The following is a 17,977-nucleotide window of genomic DNA, read 5'->3' on the forward strand; positions in this document are numbered from 1 at the left end:
AACCTTTCTTGGCCTAACATCCATGTATCCATCCATTATTATTATTATTATTATTATTATTATTATGATTATTATATGAACAGAGGAAGTATGCTATGCAGTAGTTATATATTCTACTACGCAAGGTCACCACGGTCCTTTCTTTAACATATTTATGAAATTGGTTTGGAAAATTACCTAGTGAGATTTAATAACTTAATTTGTTAATACTGGCATATTGGAATACAATGCATCAGTAGGCCTAGCTAGCAGGCTTTCCAGTTAGGTCTCAAAAAAGATTAGAATATTAAATAGTCTGAACCCATTTAGTTCCCCGAGCGAACAACGTCAGAACAGTCTACGGACACCATTCTCCGTTGATTTCCGTCATTACGTGCATCTTGTTGTGTTCTCCACCATCTTTGGCTTCGCACTGAAGATGGGCGGGTCAGTGGACTGAAATTGGGGGTGTGCCAGAAACCGTGAACATTGGTTGGGTCTTCGCGAACCAGGAAGAAGTTGGCTGAAGGGTTCGAGTAAAACGACCATAAACAACCTTTTTCTAACCTGAAATATGGCTTGCGGTGCTGGTGTTTTGAAATTGATTCATCGTCCCGCGTTTGCGGTACTTGTAAGTGTTTTCTGCAATAGACTGCTCGCTGACGATAATTTCCGCCAGAGCTTTTTTATTCTTCTTTTTCCGGAATGGAGTTGTGTCGCCTGTTGTTAGTTGCAGTTGTTCGTGTGTGTACTGTGTGTCAGCAAAACTAACACGCTCGAGAACTGAACCACTGAAGTTCTGCTGGATTTGCGTTTGCTGGCTAGCATGGTCTAACTATTACTGTATTTAACTATACTAGCTGACAACGATTAGGGTGACTGGCGTGTCTGTGGAGCATTTGGCTTATGTTGCGTTAGCTTTGCACTGCGGGTTTTTTTTTTTTTTTTTTTTTTTTTTGCATTTCAGTGGCAGCTTGTCAAGTTACATTTACCCCAAATTTCCTCTTACCGTAAGGAATGCTTTACTTTATGAGTAAATCTGTCGCAGTTTCCGCCGCAGCACAGAAGCAATATACACACAAGCAATAAAGAAGAGAAAGGAAAAACTATGGACTACACGTGAACTTTAAATATAGACCCCAGCTTTAAATATAGCCTGACACTGACAATTTTGGGATTAAATTGGTTTACTACTAGTTGAGTATTTTAGTACAATGTCTGCAGCCTGTGTGAGTATAGCTACTTGATGTAGGCTACTAAATGTTGCAAAGAAGTTCAAGTGTAAGCCCGGGTGTATTTTCCTGATGTGTATAATGGTTCAAAAGTGAATCAAGTACACTCTTATTTTAAGAAAGTATGCTATAGCCTATTAGTGGACTGATAAAACTTTGCAAGGTCCACCTTGTCGAAGTGAAAGTTCCCTTAATCCAAAAGAGTTTATCCAAGTAGTAGACCTATCGTATGATGTAAGGATCGACATCCCATCACCACACCATCATAGAATTCAGGGGAGAATCCACAGTTGGTACATAAGGAAACTGAAGTGAGCCTCAGCCATGTTTTTGGGTGAGACCGCACAGGCAAAGATGTTTTCTTTTTTTTTTCTTCTTTTTTTTTTTTTTATGCATGATAATAGGACAGCACCTTATTTGTGAATTCCCTCCGCAGTCTGTGGGAATTTGTTTAGGAGCCCGGATCCTATAGAAAAATGTTATGGCAATTAGTTAGTTTGCTAGCTAGCAGATTATGCTGTGGGCTGCTACTTACCACCAACAAGGTTGTTTCATGTGTTTATTTTGAACAATAACAATGATGGTAATAATAATAATTATAATAACAATTGCATTATTGTTGTTGCTCTTGTTGTAACAAATCATATTGCAGTAGTATGCAGCTTAATCATCATTGGATAGTGATTAAGAGATTAGAGAGGTGCCGTTTATGGTTGGGGTGCTGTTGTTACATGTTTTGAAAACTGCATGGTTAATTTGTGAACGGTAAATAAAGCAAATTGCCATGGATTAAGGCAAAGTTGTCAAGCCAGATGCTTTTGCTAATATATTTCAATCATGCAATTTTTTTTTTTAGTCCAGGCTTAGTTTAGTGGGAAAATGCCAGCGCACAGGAGCCTTGACCTCCACTGTGACCTGGAAACAGTTCTCTGATGACTCCTCGGAACAAATCAGCAGATATCCCATTCCTTACAAGAAGGATCTTCCCTACGATATTGTAGAACTGATGGAAGAGGTGGAGACCAAGGTTAGAGATCTTTGGCTTGTGTACATGTGTTCATCTGGTGTGTGCATACTGTTAATTTGTTGTTCAGGTGCATACAAGAACATGGTGAAGATATTCTCAAGGTCAAAGGGTTGCAATAGCCTCAAATGTCAGGTTTGTGACATTATGATCCCATTGGCCTGACCAGGTTGAGACTGATGTGAGATGTGATGCAAGACCAGCTAACGTCCAGGGACAGGCTTTGCTAATAAACTTGTGGCCAGTTGCTATCAGGGTAGCTTTTCATGCCAACTGAACCATTGATATAAAACGTAATTCTGGCTAAAATTTTCCCAGGGTGGGTTTTTGCCCAATGTGTTCAAGGTACTCGCTCATCGGCCTTCAGAGTTTCGAGCATTTTTCGCCTACTACAACGACCTGATGAACAAGGAAACAGGTAGGCAAGAGTGTTTTCCAGGCAACAAGGAACTTTATGTTCACATCTGCAAAAAATGCTTGGATATAATAGGCTAGTACCACAGAGGCAGGATTTGGCCAATAAAAAGCTGTGGTACAGGATTAAAACGGTGTTATTTGCAGTAGGATTTATGGCATTATTATCTGCTTTGTTGCTGGTATCTATGTAGTAGTATATCTATCTGTTCCCCAGGCAAATTGACTAAAGCAGACCGGGAGCTCATCGTCGTGGCGACCAGCATCCACAACCGCTGCCTGTACTGCGTGGTCTCACACAGCGCCCTGCACCGCATCTACTCCAAGAACCCTACGCTAGCTGACCAGGTGATCCCACACACGCCGTTATTTAACAGATCGTTCATTTAGTGGCGTGGACATGTTCAAGTCTCCATGGCAACGCTCACATGTTTCTTGATTTGGCCTTGTACTCCGCAATTGTTGATTTGTAATTAAACAATTCACATCGTTAAAGTGCACATTCTCAACCTTTATTTAAGGGTATTTTTGTGGACTTTGGTTTTGCCATGTAGAGATTACATCACTTTCTATACATTTCAGGACACCATACTGTTTGTTTCTTCTCTGGTGATGCTCTTCTAGGCCTGTACTGCAGCCAGCTTCAGTCCCTGCTTGTTTCAGGGGCTAGTTGCCTGAAGTTTTCTCTTCAGCATATGTTCTGTTGGATTCTGATCGGGAGAATGACATGGCCGGTCATGAATTTTGCAGCTTTTGGCTTTCAAAAATTCCAATTTGTTGGAGTATGTAGTATGTCGCCTTAGCAGTATGTCAGGGATCAATTTGGAGGCCTAGTGGTGAACTTGTGCACTTCAGAATTGTAGCACACTTCATTGCTTCTGTACACTTTTTATACAGCTATGTATAAAAATGCCATAATCTCTACATGCTGAAAACAAAGCGATATATTATTAGTGAACTGAAGTTCTTAAGATTAGGGTGGAGTGAGAAAGAAAATAAAACAGGACACAAGTGGCCCTCCAGGAGGTCAGTTTATTAGCTATCCTGGTCTCTGGAGTAGGCGAAAAGGAAGTAGCTGACTCTGTGGCTCCCCCTGTTGGCAGGTGATAGTGAACTACGAGAACGCACAGCTTAGCGCCAGGGAGAGGGCCATGCTGGACTTTGCCCTGGCCATATGCCGCAGCGACACCATCAAGGACAGCCACTTCCAGGCCCTGGAGGCGCACGGCTTCGACCGCGAGGACGCGTGGGACATCGCCGCCGTCACCTCCTTCTTCGCCATGTCCAACCGCCTGGCGCACCTCACCGACATGCGGCCCAACACCGAGTTCTACAGCCTGGGCCGCGTGCCGCGGGACAAGGGCAAGGCCGGGGGCGAGGGCCGGGGCGAGGGTGACTGATCTTACGGTCTGGGAGCCGGGGACCCTCCTCCCGTCCGCATACGTGACCTGAACACCTTCTCTGCTATGTTTCTGAGCTCAAAGGTCACCTAGGGATGTTTTCTGCAACATGATCAGTACGTTAAAAATAACATTTGATTTGACTTATTTTCCGTTTCACACACAAAGCCTGCACATTCATTAACTTAAAATGTATTATCAAGTCATGGAGGGATTGGGTGTCATTGACCAAAAAATTCTTAAATTCTTCTTACTTTTGTTCTTAAGAAAAGTTCCTACGAAAAAACCAACGTGGAATTCATGATTATGTGCACAGCTTCACATTTTTACATTTTCCAGGTCTGTCGGATGATGAATGGCAGTTGATCTTAAATTGGATGCAGATGCCTCTTCATATTGATTAGCATAAGGAATTACACTAACAATCCCATAACAGGTATGCTGAATTCAGGGTTGTGTGCAAACATCAGCCATTCATTGGTTTTTGCAAACATATTTATGTGATACCTAAGGACATGCTCTGTCCCATAGCCACGATTAGCCAAGTAATTGAAAAGCAGCGAATACGTCATTGCTAAGTGCTGGGTTTGACTGTGCACTTGTGTGTCTTTATATATCATAATATTCTTGCCCTCTTTCTGCTACTCTGTAAAGCGGCTTTCTGTAAAAAGCGTTATACAAAAATAATTGATATTATGATTATTCGTCATCATCAGTCACTTTTATCAGTAAACACAAATTAATTACGTATGTTCTCAACAAGGTTCAGAAGGCTGAAATAAAAATAAAAAAGTTTTTTGAAAAAAACGAATTAAACCAAAAGAAATGAAAATTTAGGCCTATAATTGTACTGATAAATGTTTTGTTGTTGACATGAGGATGACAATAAATAGATTTTGCATAAATAATAAAGATTTAAAATTGAAACTTGTTCAGAGTTATATGCCTTTACGCGTGTTTCCAACCTATTTAGATTTTGATCGTGCCAAAGAACAAATTTAGATTTAAAAAATTCCAAAATGTTTGTAGGATTGAACACAATTTACAATCAAATCCGATTGTATGCATGTTTTGTGAATGAGATCCATTACGTCCTGAGTTCAGCTGTGATAAAGGAATCCTGTGAAGCAGGTTTTTTTTTTTTTTTTTTTTTGTGTCAATGTGGTCATTGTCTGAAGAGGTTTACCAAGAGCTCTTTGACGTGTGTTCTTGTTTTCGTGTAGGGGGGCTCCCGCGGTGTGCTGCAATGCGTGTGTATACCTGGGGGTTTCAACGCATACCCTAGATGCTTGTATGGTTTGGACAAGGGCTAGGTTACCCAAATTGGAAAAGTAGTCTGTCTGAATAGAAAATGAAGGCTTTAGTTTAACCCATGCTCTGAATTGAAACAAAGTAGGGACATGTCCCTTTTTTTTACAAATACATGCTGCATTAGCTTTCAGAAGGTGTGCTGCGTAATAGTGTAAGACTTTTGCCAAATGAGTAATATGTTTTATTTACTGAAAAACCTGTCTGGTTGAATTAAAGGCCTAGAGAAACATGTTAAGACAACATGCATGAATCTCTATGGATATGTGAAGAACTTACTGCGGTTGGCAGAATGGGCCTTGGCAGATTACCAGTCAGAGGTTTGGAGTGGCAAATTTGTGTTAGCTGCTATAAGGTTACAGTAGTGCTAAATAAACAGAAGATAGGGTTTAGCAGTTTTTATGTATTTTGAAAAGGGTCACAGTTGTTTTTTCATTGTTTTGTTGTCACCTTCCTGAATGAGTAGTGTCTGTACTTTACTGCCAAAACATTTTTAGTAGGAAAACATTTATACTAACAATGATTCTTGTTGACATTTTAACATAAAAAATGAAAAGTCAGAAATCATCTCTATCCATGTGTTCCTTCTGCCTCAATTCAACTATAAATAATTATTTTTTCGCAGCAGTTGAGTTACTTTTGTATTTGTCATGCTTTTCTTTTTTTTTTTTTCCAATAGCACATTTCTGAACAGATCAGACTGCTATGCAATGTAAATTGTATCATTCAGGGTGATAAAAAAATAAAACTTCTGTAAAATATTTCATTCAGTCTGACATGTTACATTTTCAAACGATCAATTCACTACTAAACAAAAGCATTGCTTTATTCCAGATTACACTGTGAAATGGCCAATGATCCGTGTATTGCAGTTTGTCATCAACATGCATATGCATTATGTACAGTCTAAAATTCCTTCAGACTCTTAGCATACTACTGTCTTTTACAAAAAAACAGTTTTGGTATTGTTGTGTTTTATACATTCAGTGGTGTATGGCTAAGAAATTTGTTTGGTCTGAGAGATCTGTACATAATGCTTCATCTGTTTAACCCTTTAAAGTGTAAGTTCACAAGTAATTGATTAGAAAGTTCTTAACCGGACATTATAATGCTGCTGTAACAATCAGTACTAGAAAGCAATGGCGTTCTAGAACACTGCTTCAGAATTTTGATTTAATCTTGTTTTGTTCACAGATTAAAAAGTGGCCTCTGAATTACTTTTGCCACTTTAATTGTGCGGTTGCTTAAAGAACCCAGAGCTAGCCAATTACAGCACTTTCCACATTCCCAGTAAATGCTCTCTGGCACTTGCATTCAAGTTTCACTGTCCATTATGCTGAAGGATAAAGGTTGCACAGATTTCAGCTGAGGACCTATAAGCACTAGACTTCTCTTCTGTCTGGAAAATCGTGGAACTGTATTCATGTGTCCAGTAGAGGGCTGCATTTCCTTAGTTTTTCTTCATTTAAAAATTGAATATTACGGCAATTTCATGTCCCAGGTACATTGACACAGTTATCAAGCTGTTTGACTCCCAAACCCTACGAGTTGGAACAGTGAAAATCTGAATTTTTGTCCAACAATTTAACTTAGAAAGTGATATGAGTCTAAAGCTCATGTTTGTTTATCAAAATGTACACGGTAATTCTATCAAGCTTTATTTTATGCTTGTCCATGTCTGAGTGCCTCTGTGTGTATGTGCATTTGTATTTATTTGTGTGTATTTTTGTGGGCACATGTGCCCTTTTGTGTATGCTTGTGTATGTAATGCAACATTCTCTGGAGATCTTAGGATGGTTTATTAAGCAAGTCTAATTAGAACAGTATTTATTGCTATGCTATTGTGATATTGAGTACACATGGCACCCCATTTATCCCCAGGTAATGTTGTACTGAGACAGTGACATGTTCTGTAGGGATATAGGGAAGGTTTAATCAAGGGGGCATTTTCCCCATAATTGAGTTTAGATATTAGCTATATATAGAGACTATAGCCTGTAGTTTGAAAACTCTTGGATATTTACTTGTTTTACTTTTTTTTTTTTTTTTTTTTTTTTTTTCAAATTCCAGGTGCTTCAATTTTTGTTCTCCCCAATTTGAAATTGTCAGCTGCACTCTTTGCATACCATTATATCACCTGCCACATTTGTGTTCTCCTTTAATACACTCATCTGCAACTACTACATTAGATTTACATTACTGCTATTTAGGAGTTATTTGTCTGCAAAAACCTAAAGCGGAATTACTAGAGTATAGCCACTAGGTATTGCAGGAGAGCTGGCACCAATTGGAGTGTATCTCTCACTAACGAGTATCTTTTAGGATTAACATATCCAGTGTTACAGATTATACAGCATTATTTTTAATCCGGCTGCACCACTACAACCTGTCTTTTCAGGATCAATGTCATTCACAAATGTGCCCACCAGGAGGAAGCATTGCTCTTTCCCAATAAAGAAGCCTAACGTACAGTCTGTGCGCTGTCCATTTACACTTGATGGTTCGTAAAGAGAAAAGCTATTTAAACATGATCAAAATATGCTCAATACACAAGCTCTGTATCATTTTCATTTGAACCCTACCCAAATTGGTACATCTGGCATCTTGCAGTAATTATTTTCTACTGAATAATGGTTTGTAGGCTACATTCAACTTGAAGAGGTGGGCATAAGCTGAACACATTCTATTGATATATGCCTGCTTATGTCCCGTTGGGGAGGAAACAAAAAAAGCAGTGTGTACTGGCGCTGCATGTCTCCAAATCCCACAGATGTATTTATGTATTCTCTGCCGTATTCATTCTGCAGCAGCTATTTCACTGTGCATGATTATCATACATTATATATACTGATCTATTAGTGTGGTGATGCCCTCAACCCCTGATCAGAAGTTAAAGCTACTGAAATATATTTGATGGTATATAAATCACTGTAATGTACACCAGAGATATGGCTTTAAATAATCAAGAGCTATGAAATTGAATTATTGGGAATTGTAGCTGTTCACAATATATGTTCATCTTTTAGTGCATTCTGTTTTACACCGGACCGATAAGAAAAAATACATGTGCTTCTTTTAGTGCATTCTCTTCTATACCAGGTGGATACGGATATGCCATCGTGCAACAGAGAGGAGATATGTGTAACATTTGAAAACTTTTATTTAGTTTAAATAATAATGATAATATGTTTTATTTTTGCTTGTAAGGATTACATCATTCATACATGACAGGGTTAGAATCAAATGAATTATTGTGATACTCTCTGCATCTCACTGACTTCAAATTCAAAAAGTGTGTGAGTGTGTGTGTGTGAGAGAGAGAGAGAGAGAGAGAGAGAGAGATCTGGCATGTGTGGTTCTTCCCAATTTCTAGAGCTCTGTACACCAGCACATATGGTTTGAAATCAAACAATGAATATGAGGTTAAAGAGAAGTATGGATTTACGTCCATATTGGGTGAACCATGTCGAATTCCAGCCTTTTATACACAGCTCCCCATTTTGGGAGACCAAAAATAATAAGCCAATTGGCTGCTCAGCTGTTTCATACTCATTAAAATTGATGTGTGTCATTGCATCATTAGTTCATGCACAACACTGCAGAAAACAAAATATAAGTCCATCTTTGTAAGTATTTTAGTCATATATTAGACTAGACTGCTGGAACCGGACTGTAATCTGAAGTGCTTCAGGAAAGATCTCATATAAATGAGACATTGTAAAAGTTTTGTTTGTTTTAGTCACCATGGATAAGATCCCTCACGGGGAAAATGACTCATGTAATTTAATGGCAAATAGCCCCTTCTTTTAATATCCCCTTATCTCCTTAACTTTCAGTTTTAAAACTACTTTGGCTGAGTTTCTATAAATTATTCCTCTGCCTCAACCCATATGCAGTCCCAGCATTTGTGTAATAATGTGGATGATTTAAGGGTTCAGCTGAGGTGAGAAATATGTTTCTGAATATGTATTTGATTTATGACTTCAGGTCAATTGATTCATCATTTATACTTTTATCCCTGCTGTCAGTTTTAAACTTCCTTCCTTCCTTTTTTTCAGCCAGTGTGTCAGAGTAAATGTTGATTCCACTGATTTTATTATATTATAAGTCCAGTTTACGATACCCCCCATTAGAATACTGGGGTGAATTATTGACTAAGTGGCCAAGGCTGGGTCAATAATTCCTCATAGACAAAGACCTCAACGTAGAAGAGTTTGTCAGTGACAATGGAAGAACTTACGATTGTGATGTAGCAAACAATAGAAGGATATAAAGGTCTCTCTATCTCTCTCTCTCTCTCTCTCTCTCTCTGTCTCACTGTCTCTCTATATATTTTGATTTATTTGTCATTTGTATGTCTTGTATTTTACCAATGACGATCATTGTCACAGAGCTCACATGTTTCCTGTGCTTTTCCAGTATGGAAAACCAAGTCCTCTGCAGAGGTGGATGTTTAGAGAGAATAACACTGCAGAGTAGAGCACCTGTGGGCATGGGGCAATGACCCAGTCATAACAACTCACAGAATACAGAGAATACTGAGAATGGATCACTGCATGGAAGGTGCCGAGGTGGGGGATCAGGACCCCAGCTGTGCTGGGGGATTCATGTTTGGCTAGTGAGCTGGCCACCCCAAAAACTGTGACACGTCTCGCCATCATTTAGTATGTAATGTAGCTTCCTTCTGCACGTCTGAGTCAGTGATGGATGCTATCTCAGGTTAGACTGAATGGTTGCCAGACTCAGATATATGTGCAAGAATCCCCTTGGGGAATGACAATCCTCCATCACTGAGGGGGAGGATAGGCTGTTCTGATTTGTCTTTTGAAATTTGACAGACTTCAGTCCAGTTCTGCTTTTTAACTATATGACACAGTGAGCTTTACCTCTCAGGGTATGCCTGTCACATGATCCCCCGTTTTATAAATGCTCATTTCAGATTCTGGATTGTAACCCAGAAAAAAAAAAACTGGAAGACGTGCTGCATAACAGTTATTCGTTATGTAATGCAGTGAGATGTGAACCTGCTTTAAATAAGGAAGAAGGGAAAAAAAACAACACACACTCACTAGCATGCACAAGTAAAGCCCATCCTTTCTCTAGTGCTCCCCCCACCCACACCCATCTACCCAACGAGTGCAAGAGTGCTGGGACGCCAGGAGTTCTTGTTCTGAGCCTGTGCTTTCGCAATAACGTGCGTGTCTGAATGGAGGGTTAGGTGAAAATACAGTCGTTCATCATTAATTCACCTGAACATGTTTTTCTTATCTTTTTTTACGCATCCTGTTGTTCGGTGCCGACGCGCGGTACCCTTGTATATTATTTTCACCTTTATGGGGAGGGCTGAGGTAACGTTGAAAAGATGAGGCAGCTATTTACATTCTCAGCATTTACCCCACTCTGGTTTTAGGGCTAAAAAGTTCCACCCTCAGCCTTTCTCTCCTTAATTATATTCATATCATAACTGTGTTTACATTGAGGTTCTGAAGAAACAATTATGACAACCCAAGTGCGGTTACAGTATAACTGCATAGACCAGGTAAGTGCAAATCCTGAATATTTATGTGAGGTAAGTGCAAAATGCTGAATATTTATGTCGCCAGTAATTATTTATAGAAGCGCACATAATGGAACAATTTTAAAATTTATATGACCCATATGCGTTGCTGATATTAATGAGCTGTGTGGTGAATTCTGTCAGAAGGAGGCGACATCGAGGTTGCAAATAGCCACGCTTCACAGACAAAGATATTGGGTGAACAAAGTTAGTAGTAGAAGTGAGACAGGACCCTGTATGTGGGTCTCTCAGCCAAAAGCGTTTTTATCTGGTCACTGTCCAGTTTGATGTTCTTTTAAAAAATACTTGCTTTTCAGGGTGAACTAAAACATCGTTGGATTTGTTGATGACTAAGTGAAAAACATTAAGTCAATGGAAAAAAGTTGCTCAAAGAAAATTCTGACAAAAACTTTCGTCGGTTTTTGTTTTCTTCCCCTTTGGCATCCCAACTTCAATTTCACATCCTTCATTTTTCCATTTCTCGCCCACACCCTCTTCTTTGAAACATCCATCACATGCTGTAGCTCAGAGGTCTGAAACTTTGATTCTGGAGAGCCGTAATCTCTGCTGGTTTTTATTTTCACCTTAAAATCAACACCCACTTCAGACCCGAGTAACCAGGAGAAGTGAGTTAACTGTGTAATAAACTTCTTTAATTGGTTAAATGCAGAGCGAGAATAAAAACCAGCTGACCCAGTGGCTCCCCAGTGCTAGGATCGTAGACCCCTTCTATGCTTGTTTTCTTCTATTGATATGTGCTATTCCTTTTGTGCTCTTATCACAGACAAAATGACAAAATGACAGACAAAATGTAAATGCTCATCCCCATGCAACCACCCCCGCAGATTTTACACTTTTAATTATAAATCAACCACATGTTTGCATTTGCCAAAGCCTTAAAAGACAGGAAATTAAAATAATCAATCCTAACAGACAAAGTTTCCTTGAACAAGCCAGCACCACGAGGACCCATCTGTGCTCCAGTAGTAAGACTGAACCCCATCCAGGCATTATCTTAGGAAACTTCTGTTTGTTCCGTATTTTCACTGAAGTATGTTATTTATTGTTTTTAATGTGTGTTCAGATCGTATCACATCGCTTGTTAGCTACAGCCTCCAGACTCCACACAGCCAACATATATTCTCTGTTACTAACATTAGCTTGCAATCCACCTATCTTCAACCGAGATCTGTGCATGCAAAATCTCCTGCACTGATATCCAACCCTGTATATACATGGTCTCGTATATTTAGAATGGCCAGGTGCTCTGGGATAAGCTAGACACAAGTAGCCTCAGTAGCGGCCCGTAGCCACATTAGCCTCACATGCTAAAAGCTGATTCGTACATTGCTCCATCAGAGGAGTCTTTGTTCTCTCCTGCACCACGTGTGCAGGTGAACACACACGATTACACACGCAGCACTTTAAATTGTAAGAACAGACACGTTTTAATTATCTATCCTTACTATTCTACCGTTAGTAGAGGTGTTTCCCCCTGCACTTGCCACTTAACTGCGTGCTGCCTAATGGCTGTTGGCACCATGCAGTTAACCGTGTACTCCAAAATCAAAATGGCGTGGTTCAGTGACTCTGACTGCCCTCTAGAAACCCAGAGGCAAAGCCCAACTGTATTATCAAAGCCACGGGCGGGACCCTCAGGAAAACACTTCCGACTACGAGGGTATGATAATTATAAGTGCCGTCACTGCCTAACGCCCTGCCCTGACCCTGACACGCTGGGTTGCATCGTAATCCCAATCTCCCAGCCCTTCTGCCTGCACAGTGCAGTGGCTGGGTTAGTTTGTTGAATCTGATTTATTTCGCTGCGAGAACAGTTGCTCTTAACACGTTTTTAAATAAAATGCATTTGCATTGTAATTGCATGATACATTGACCTTAACGTTGTAGTTTTCCCCTGCTGATTTTAGTTATGGTTGGATTTAAAATCACTGTGAGCTGGTAGTCAGACTGGCCAGCGAGCTGTTGACAGTTCGTAACATCCTGGGGGTTCGGCGACTTTGAACACCTTAACTTTGCCTATCTACCTTGGTACTTTTCTCTCCTTCATGGAAACAATTTCTAATGCTCTTCACAAAAATTACCAAGCAAATGAAGGCCAACTAACCACGTACTACAGACTAAGACTCCGCAAAGAGTGCTATTCAGCCTGGAAATTACTTGTCAGTTTATCTCTAAATTAGTGTGGAGGCGTCACCTCAGGCTGGTTGACTATTTTGTCTGCTGCAACATGGATAGGGCCTGTAGACATTTCCACTTTTTTTCCCGCACGCAATTGTTTGCTTTTCCCTAATGAGAGGGACGTCGGGTAATCTCGGAGAGCTATTAAGAAACACGGTCCGTAAGAAATCTCAATTAGGGTGTTGTGGCAGCCGCCCAGCTGCGGGGTGAGAGGGGGGCAGCATGACGGATGGCGACGGAGCCCCTCGCCCCAGCGCTTCATTAGCGCCCGGCGGCTAATTTCAGCGCTCGTTTGCTCGCGGCTTCTGCTCCGCATTGCCTCCCAGTCTTCAGACGGCCTCCGGACGCCAAGGTGACATTTGCCTTCCGAATGAGACGTGGGAGAAGGAGAAGGCACGGTTTTGTCTAGCCACTGCGCTCCAGTCAGTTGAGAGGTCGGCGTTGTGTACAAACTTTGTTCTAAAAAAAAATGCTATGATGATTGATTATCTATGATGATGGCTGCATATCATAATTAGTGATCTGAATTAGCATATGCTGCATTCCCTACTTGGTGGGGGGTTGGGGGGGGGGGGGGCGATTGAGGGTTTCATTATGGTGGTGATGGTTGTCTATCAGAATCATTGCTCTGGCTTTCATTAATTGTATAAACATTTTGTTATTGTTGTTCATCATAATAGCACATTGTGGACTAAGACAGGGTCATAGGACAGGAAGTGTCACGGCAAGTAAAGAAAGCCCCAGCCAGATGCTGAGGGATTACAGTTCCCCTGAACTGGGACATGGGTGAGTAAATAATAAAAATACTTTTGCAAGGAAACGTTTGCTTGGGAAAACATTTAACTTTTTCTGGCTAGCAGTGTTGATGAACTGACTTCATGGCTGTCTCTTGGAACACTGACAGAAGCTGGGCAGCTAATTGCAAATTGCAAATCAATGAATGTGTAATAATGTTGTAACACTGAGCTACTAACATTAGACTCCGGACATTACTTCCAAATAAATTAATTCCTCGATTTTTACTTATTTTTTGTTTTAAAGCGAGATTACAGATCACTATTATATAACTGGATACCTGAAAACAATAGTTGTACAATAAGAATATTGGATATTGTATATATAATATAAATCACAATCAAACTTTCGTATGCCAATGTACAAACCCAGTCAGCAGCCCTATGTGCTGAGCCACAGTCTCGCCTCAGTTTTGCTTATAAAATGAAAGCAGGAAGTGAGTCTGAGGGGGCACTCACCTGCTATTTTTTGAATATTTTTAAGACTAAAGTGGCATGAAAGCAGCATCCTGTCATGGTTTCTGTAATGATTACTCTATGTGTCCTGGGCCCAGGAGTTCAAAAGTGATCTGATCAGATTTTGACTATTGGATTGGATTAAATCCTGCAAATGGGTAGTTCAAAACCAAAAAACGGAACTGGGATCACTTTGGAATCCGATCAGATCAGGTAATCTAATTCTATATTTAATCTGGATCAAATCTTCAAAATGCGTATTTCGAAACTTTAACATAGGATTGGGATAATTGTGATCCAAAAAATCAGGATTACCTTGATCCCAGTAGAAGGGTGGATTTAGAGTGGATTACCAGGACAAAATGTAGTATTCAATTCATTTCAAAATACATTTCAAGATAAAAAAGATGGTAGAGTTTGTAAATTAAAATAATACATTGTTTGTAGGCTCGATGGTTGCAAAAATTTTTTTCTGTCACATTTACAGTGGCCTCTAGCCTACCTCTCAGAACAGTGTATTCAACCAAATAATAAGTTTATCATCATAAAGTTATCTCAACAAATATTATATCAATCATACATTAAATTTTTAATCATCAAACAATTATCTACAGATAATAGGCACTAGTCCATCAAAGCACGCCTTGAAGATGCTGCTCTAGAGCTGCCTTTCAATGAAGAGGATCTGTGTTGTTGTTGCCCTATTAGATTTATTGTTTTTGATTAAAATGTGGTTTTTTATTATGATTTCAATAAAGTGCTGTTATATACTTGGCAAAATATGATTCATTATATTCTTTTTAATAAATGGCTCAAACTGCTATTCCTTGTATCAAGAGTTGTCAGAGCTAAAAGATAATTTTAGATGTTAAAAAAAGAAAAGGTTGTTTACATTTGTAGGGCCATAAAAACTGACACCCAAAAAGTCACATATTGCACCTTCAAAGCCCCCTGAATATTATATATAATTTGAAGGTTAGAAAATCGTAATCTTTCTCAGTAATATTCCAGTGCTTTAAAGCACTGATAATCAGGATCTGGTAATCTTGAAAAGTTTGAATCTGGATCAGGGTGATCCTATCCTGAATTGCTTTGAAATACCTGGACAAAATCTGGCTGAGTTGTCTGATCCTGGGTCACAAAATATGGGATTTCAAAATCTGATCGGATCTGATTGAGATAAAAAGTTTTGAACTCCTGGGCCCTGGAGACAGAATATTGACACATCCAATGGGGTGGTCCCTTTCAATGAAAAAACAAAAATAATGTGTGTTTTATTCTTGTAATGAGACTTCAAATGTTATTTATTTCTCTCAAACAGAAAATATTTGCTTGTTTGAATTTAAGTTTTTTTGCTTGACAAGAGAAATTGTTTTATAGCAGTGTGGTGCATTAGCAATGTGATTTGTACATCCGGAAGTGATCATTTTCCTTCCTAAATCCTGTTATTCTGTAGCATTACCTATCCTATGCATACAAGCAGAGTGTACTAATGAGAGCAACCTTCTTTTCCACTGACCTATTTCCCCTACCGTAAGCAATGTGCAAAGGCAAACATTTAGTTCCCTGCACTGTACTCCAATGGATTCGGCACACCGCGGCTGGATCGACACCTGTGCCCCATCGGTGGCCCGGGATGCTGGCGGGGGATGGGGGGGGGAGAGGACGGCCTGAGCCCCGCGGTCCCAGCTGCGCTCTGATAACTGTGATTTGATGGGTGGATGAACCTCGCTGCTGCAATCAGGCAGCGGGAAATATGCGGAGCCACTGAGACACATTAGCACAGGGTCTGCAACGGAGTGTGGGGAGATCCACCCAGGTCTCCTGCATTACTACAGACAGACCTCGGCCCACCGACACAAAGGACACGATTCCAGATTTATAACACTGCTGATCATGAAACTCATTGAGTGAGAGTTTAATGTCACGGCTGAGCTTTACAATTCTCTCAAATGTGGAGTTTTAGAAGGTGTCATGGAATGCTTGCATATCCGCAGGTAGACGATCTTCGAAATGGGAGAATGTACACTGCAGAAACTGAGGACAAGGCAGAAACAAAGGCACATTATGCTCATCCTGGTCCAGAGACATGTCTTTCATGAACCTAAAGCAACTTTTTAAGCAACTGTCTAGTGATTCCCATGCATTCTGGGAATATGAGAGGTGTACAGCAAAGCAGACCACTTACAATTTATTTTATCATTGAAAGGTTATTTTCCATTAATGACATGTCCTGTGGCTATTGTAAGCTTTTAAGGTGCTTCAATATAACAGGAGTAATGAAAATAAAAGATCCCAAATGGCACTGGCAAGCATTCTGCTTCCTTTGCAAAAGTAAAGCCATGTTTATGAATAGGTGACACCCAAGTTACAGGAGCCTTGGCCCAAATTACAGGTGATATTCTTTCATCTCAGTTTTACAGGGAATGGAAACTCTTCATGCAGTACACATAGGGTTCTGACAAACTCATCATAACCTGGGTCATTCCAAGGTCAGTATCAATCAAAACAGAGGTAAATAAACTGAAATGCAGGCTGTGGGAGGCCTTGGCAGAGGGCTATACTTACTGGCAGAGTAGAAATTGCACACAGTGTGTGCCCTGTTAACAATTTCAGTAGGTACTTTGAACAAAGAACAGAAACAAAGGATGAGATTGAGATGTGTGGAAGCTTCTTCCCAAATTCCAGAGCTCTAAACTCTGGCACATTTGATTTGAACTGTGACACTGACTCAAAATCTAAGAGTTGCTGGCAAAAGGTGTAATTTGATTTACTTTATTGTTTTAGTTTGTTGACCGAGACCCATAAGGGCAGTGACCGTGTTGTGCTTTTGTTATTGAAGTTGTGTGCCTACCCACTCCCTCTCCGAGTTTTGCCTCTTTAGGAGGAAACATAAAAACGTCGAAAGTCCAAATTAAAGACTCCAGAATGTGGTTATTTAAAGGTTTGGACGCTCATGGTGAATTTATTTATGGTCTATTAAACATGCTAGATTGCAGGGTAAAAAAATTGCCTTGCCATGCTTAAAAGTACCCTTTGTCCTGCTCTGTGTTCTGTGTGTCTCCATAGTATCCTCTGGGAGTACAAGGTTGGAGTCCCAGGTGAGCTACAGGACAGCTGACATAGTGTTTAGAGAGTACAGACCTAACAAACCAGATGTGTTCAGATGAGCATTCATTTTGTTAATAAATGCCATTTCAATTTTACATGCTGACACAGCTGCAGAAGATATGTCTCCCATTCATAGTAATATGGCTTTTGGTGAATTTTATTAATATCTTCATCCATTTGAACAAGTGCCTTCCAAATATTCAGTGTCCAGAATACATATTTAATGAGACAAAACATTTTCTTTGGTTGTGATTCTTTAAACAAGGCCTATTGCAGTGTTGTTTTAAATAGTTGTCAACTATTTTTTATTATGTTTCAAAAAGCATTAACACACTATAACTATTTTTTTAATCCTCATGTTCTGCCTCAAGAAGTAGGTGTCAACCCTCTTCAATAAATTCAAATATTCAATATTCAATACTGACAAATTTCAATAAAGTGTTCAATGATAAAGTCTATGAGATAGCAATTAATACAAAAAGTAAACATGATAAAAACACAAT

At 39.7% G+C, this 17,977-nt stretch overlaps 1 protein-coding gene across 1 annotated transcript; it reads left to right on the top strand.

Annotated features, from left to right (window-relative positions):
• The first annotated feature begins 452 nt into the window (after nt 1-452).
• si:ch211-175m2.5 (uncharacterized protein LOC568697 homolog) lies at nt 453-4,982 on the top strand. The gene is made up of 5 exons (XM_035427287.1): nt 453-610; nt 2,068-2,238; nt 2,554-2,653; nt 2,867-2,997; nt 3,753-4,982. Exons 1-5 carry the CDS (start codon nt 554-556, stop codon nt 4,047-4,049), a joined length of 756 nt encoding a protein of 251 aa, XP_035283178.1. The 5' UTR covers nt 453-553; the 3' UTR covers nt 4,050-4,982.
• The last annotated feature ends 12,995 nt before the right edge of the window (nt 4,983-17,977 follow it).

The sequence above is a fragment of the Anguilla anguilla genome, chromosome 7 (genome assembly GCF_013347855.1).
Source record: "Anguilla anguilla isolate fAngAng1 chromosome 7, fAngAng1.pri, whole genome shotgun sequence".
NCBI lineage: Eukaryota > Metazoa > Chordata > Actinopteri > Anguilliformes > Anguillidae > Anguilla > Anguilla anguilla.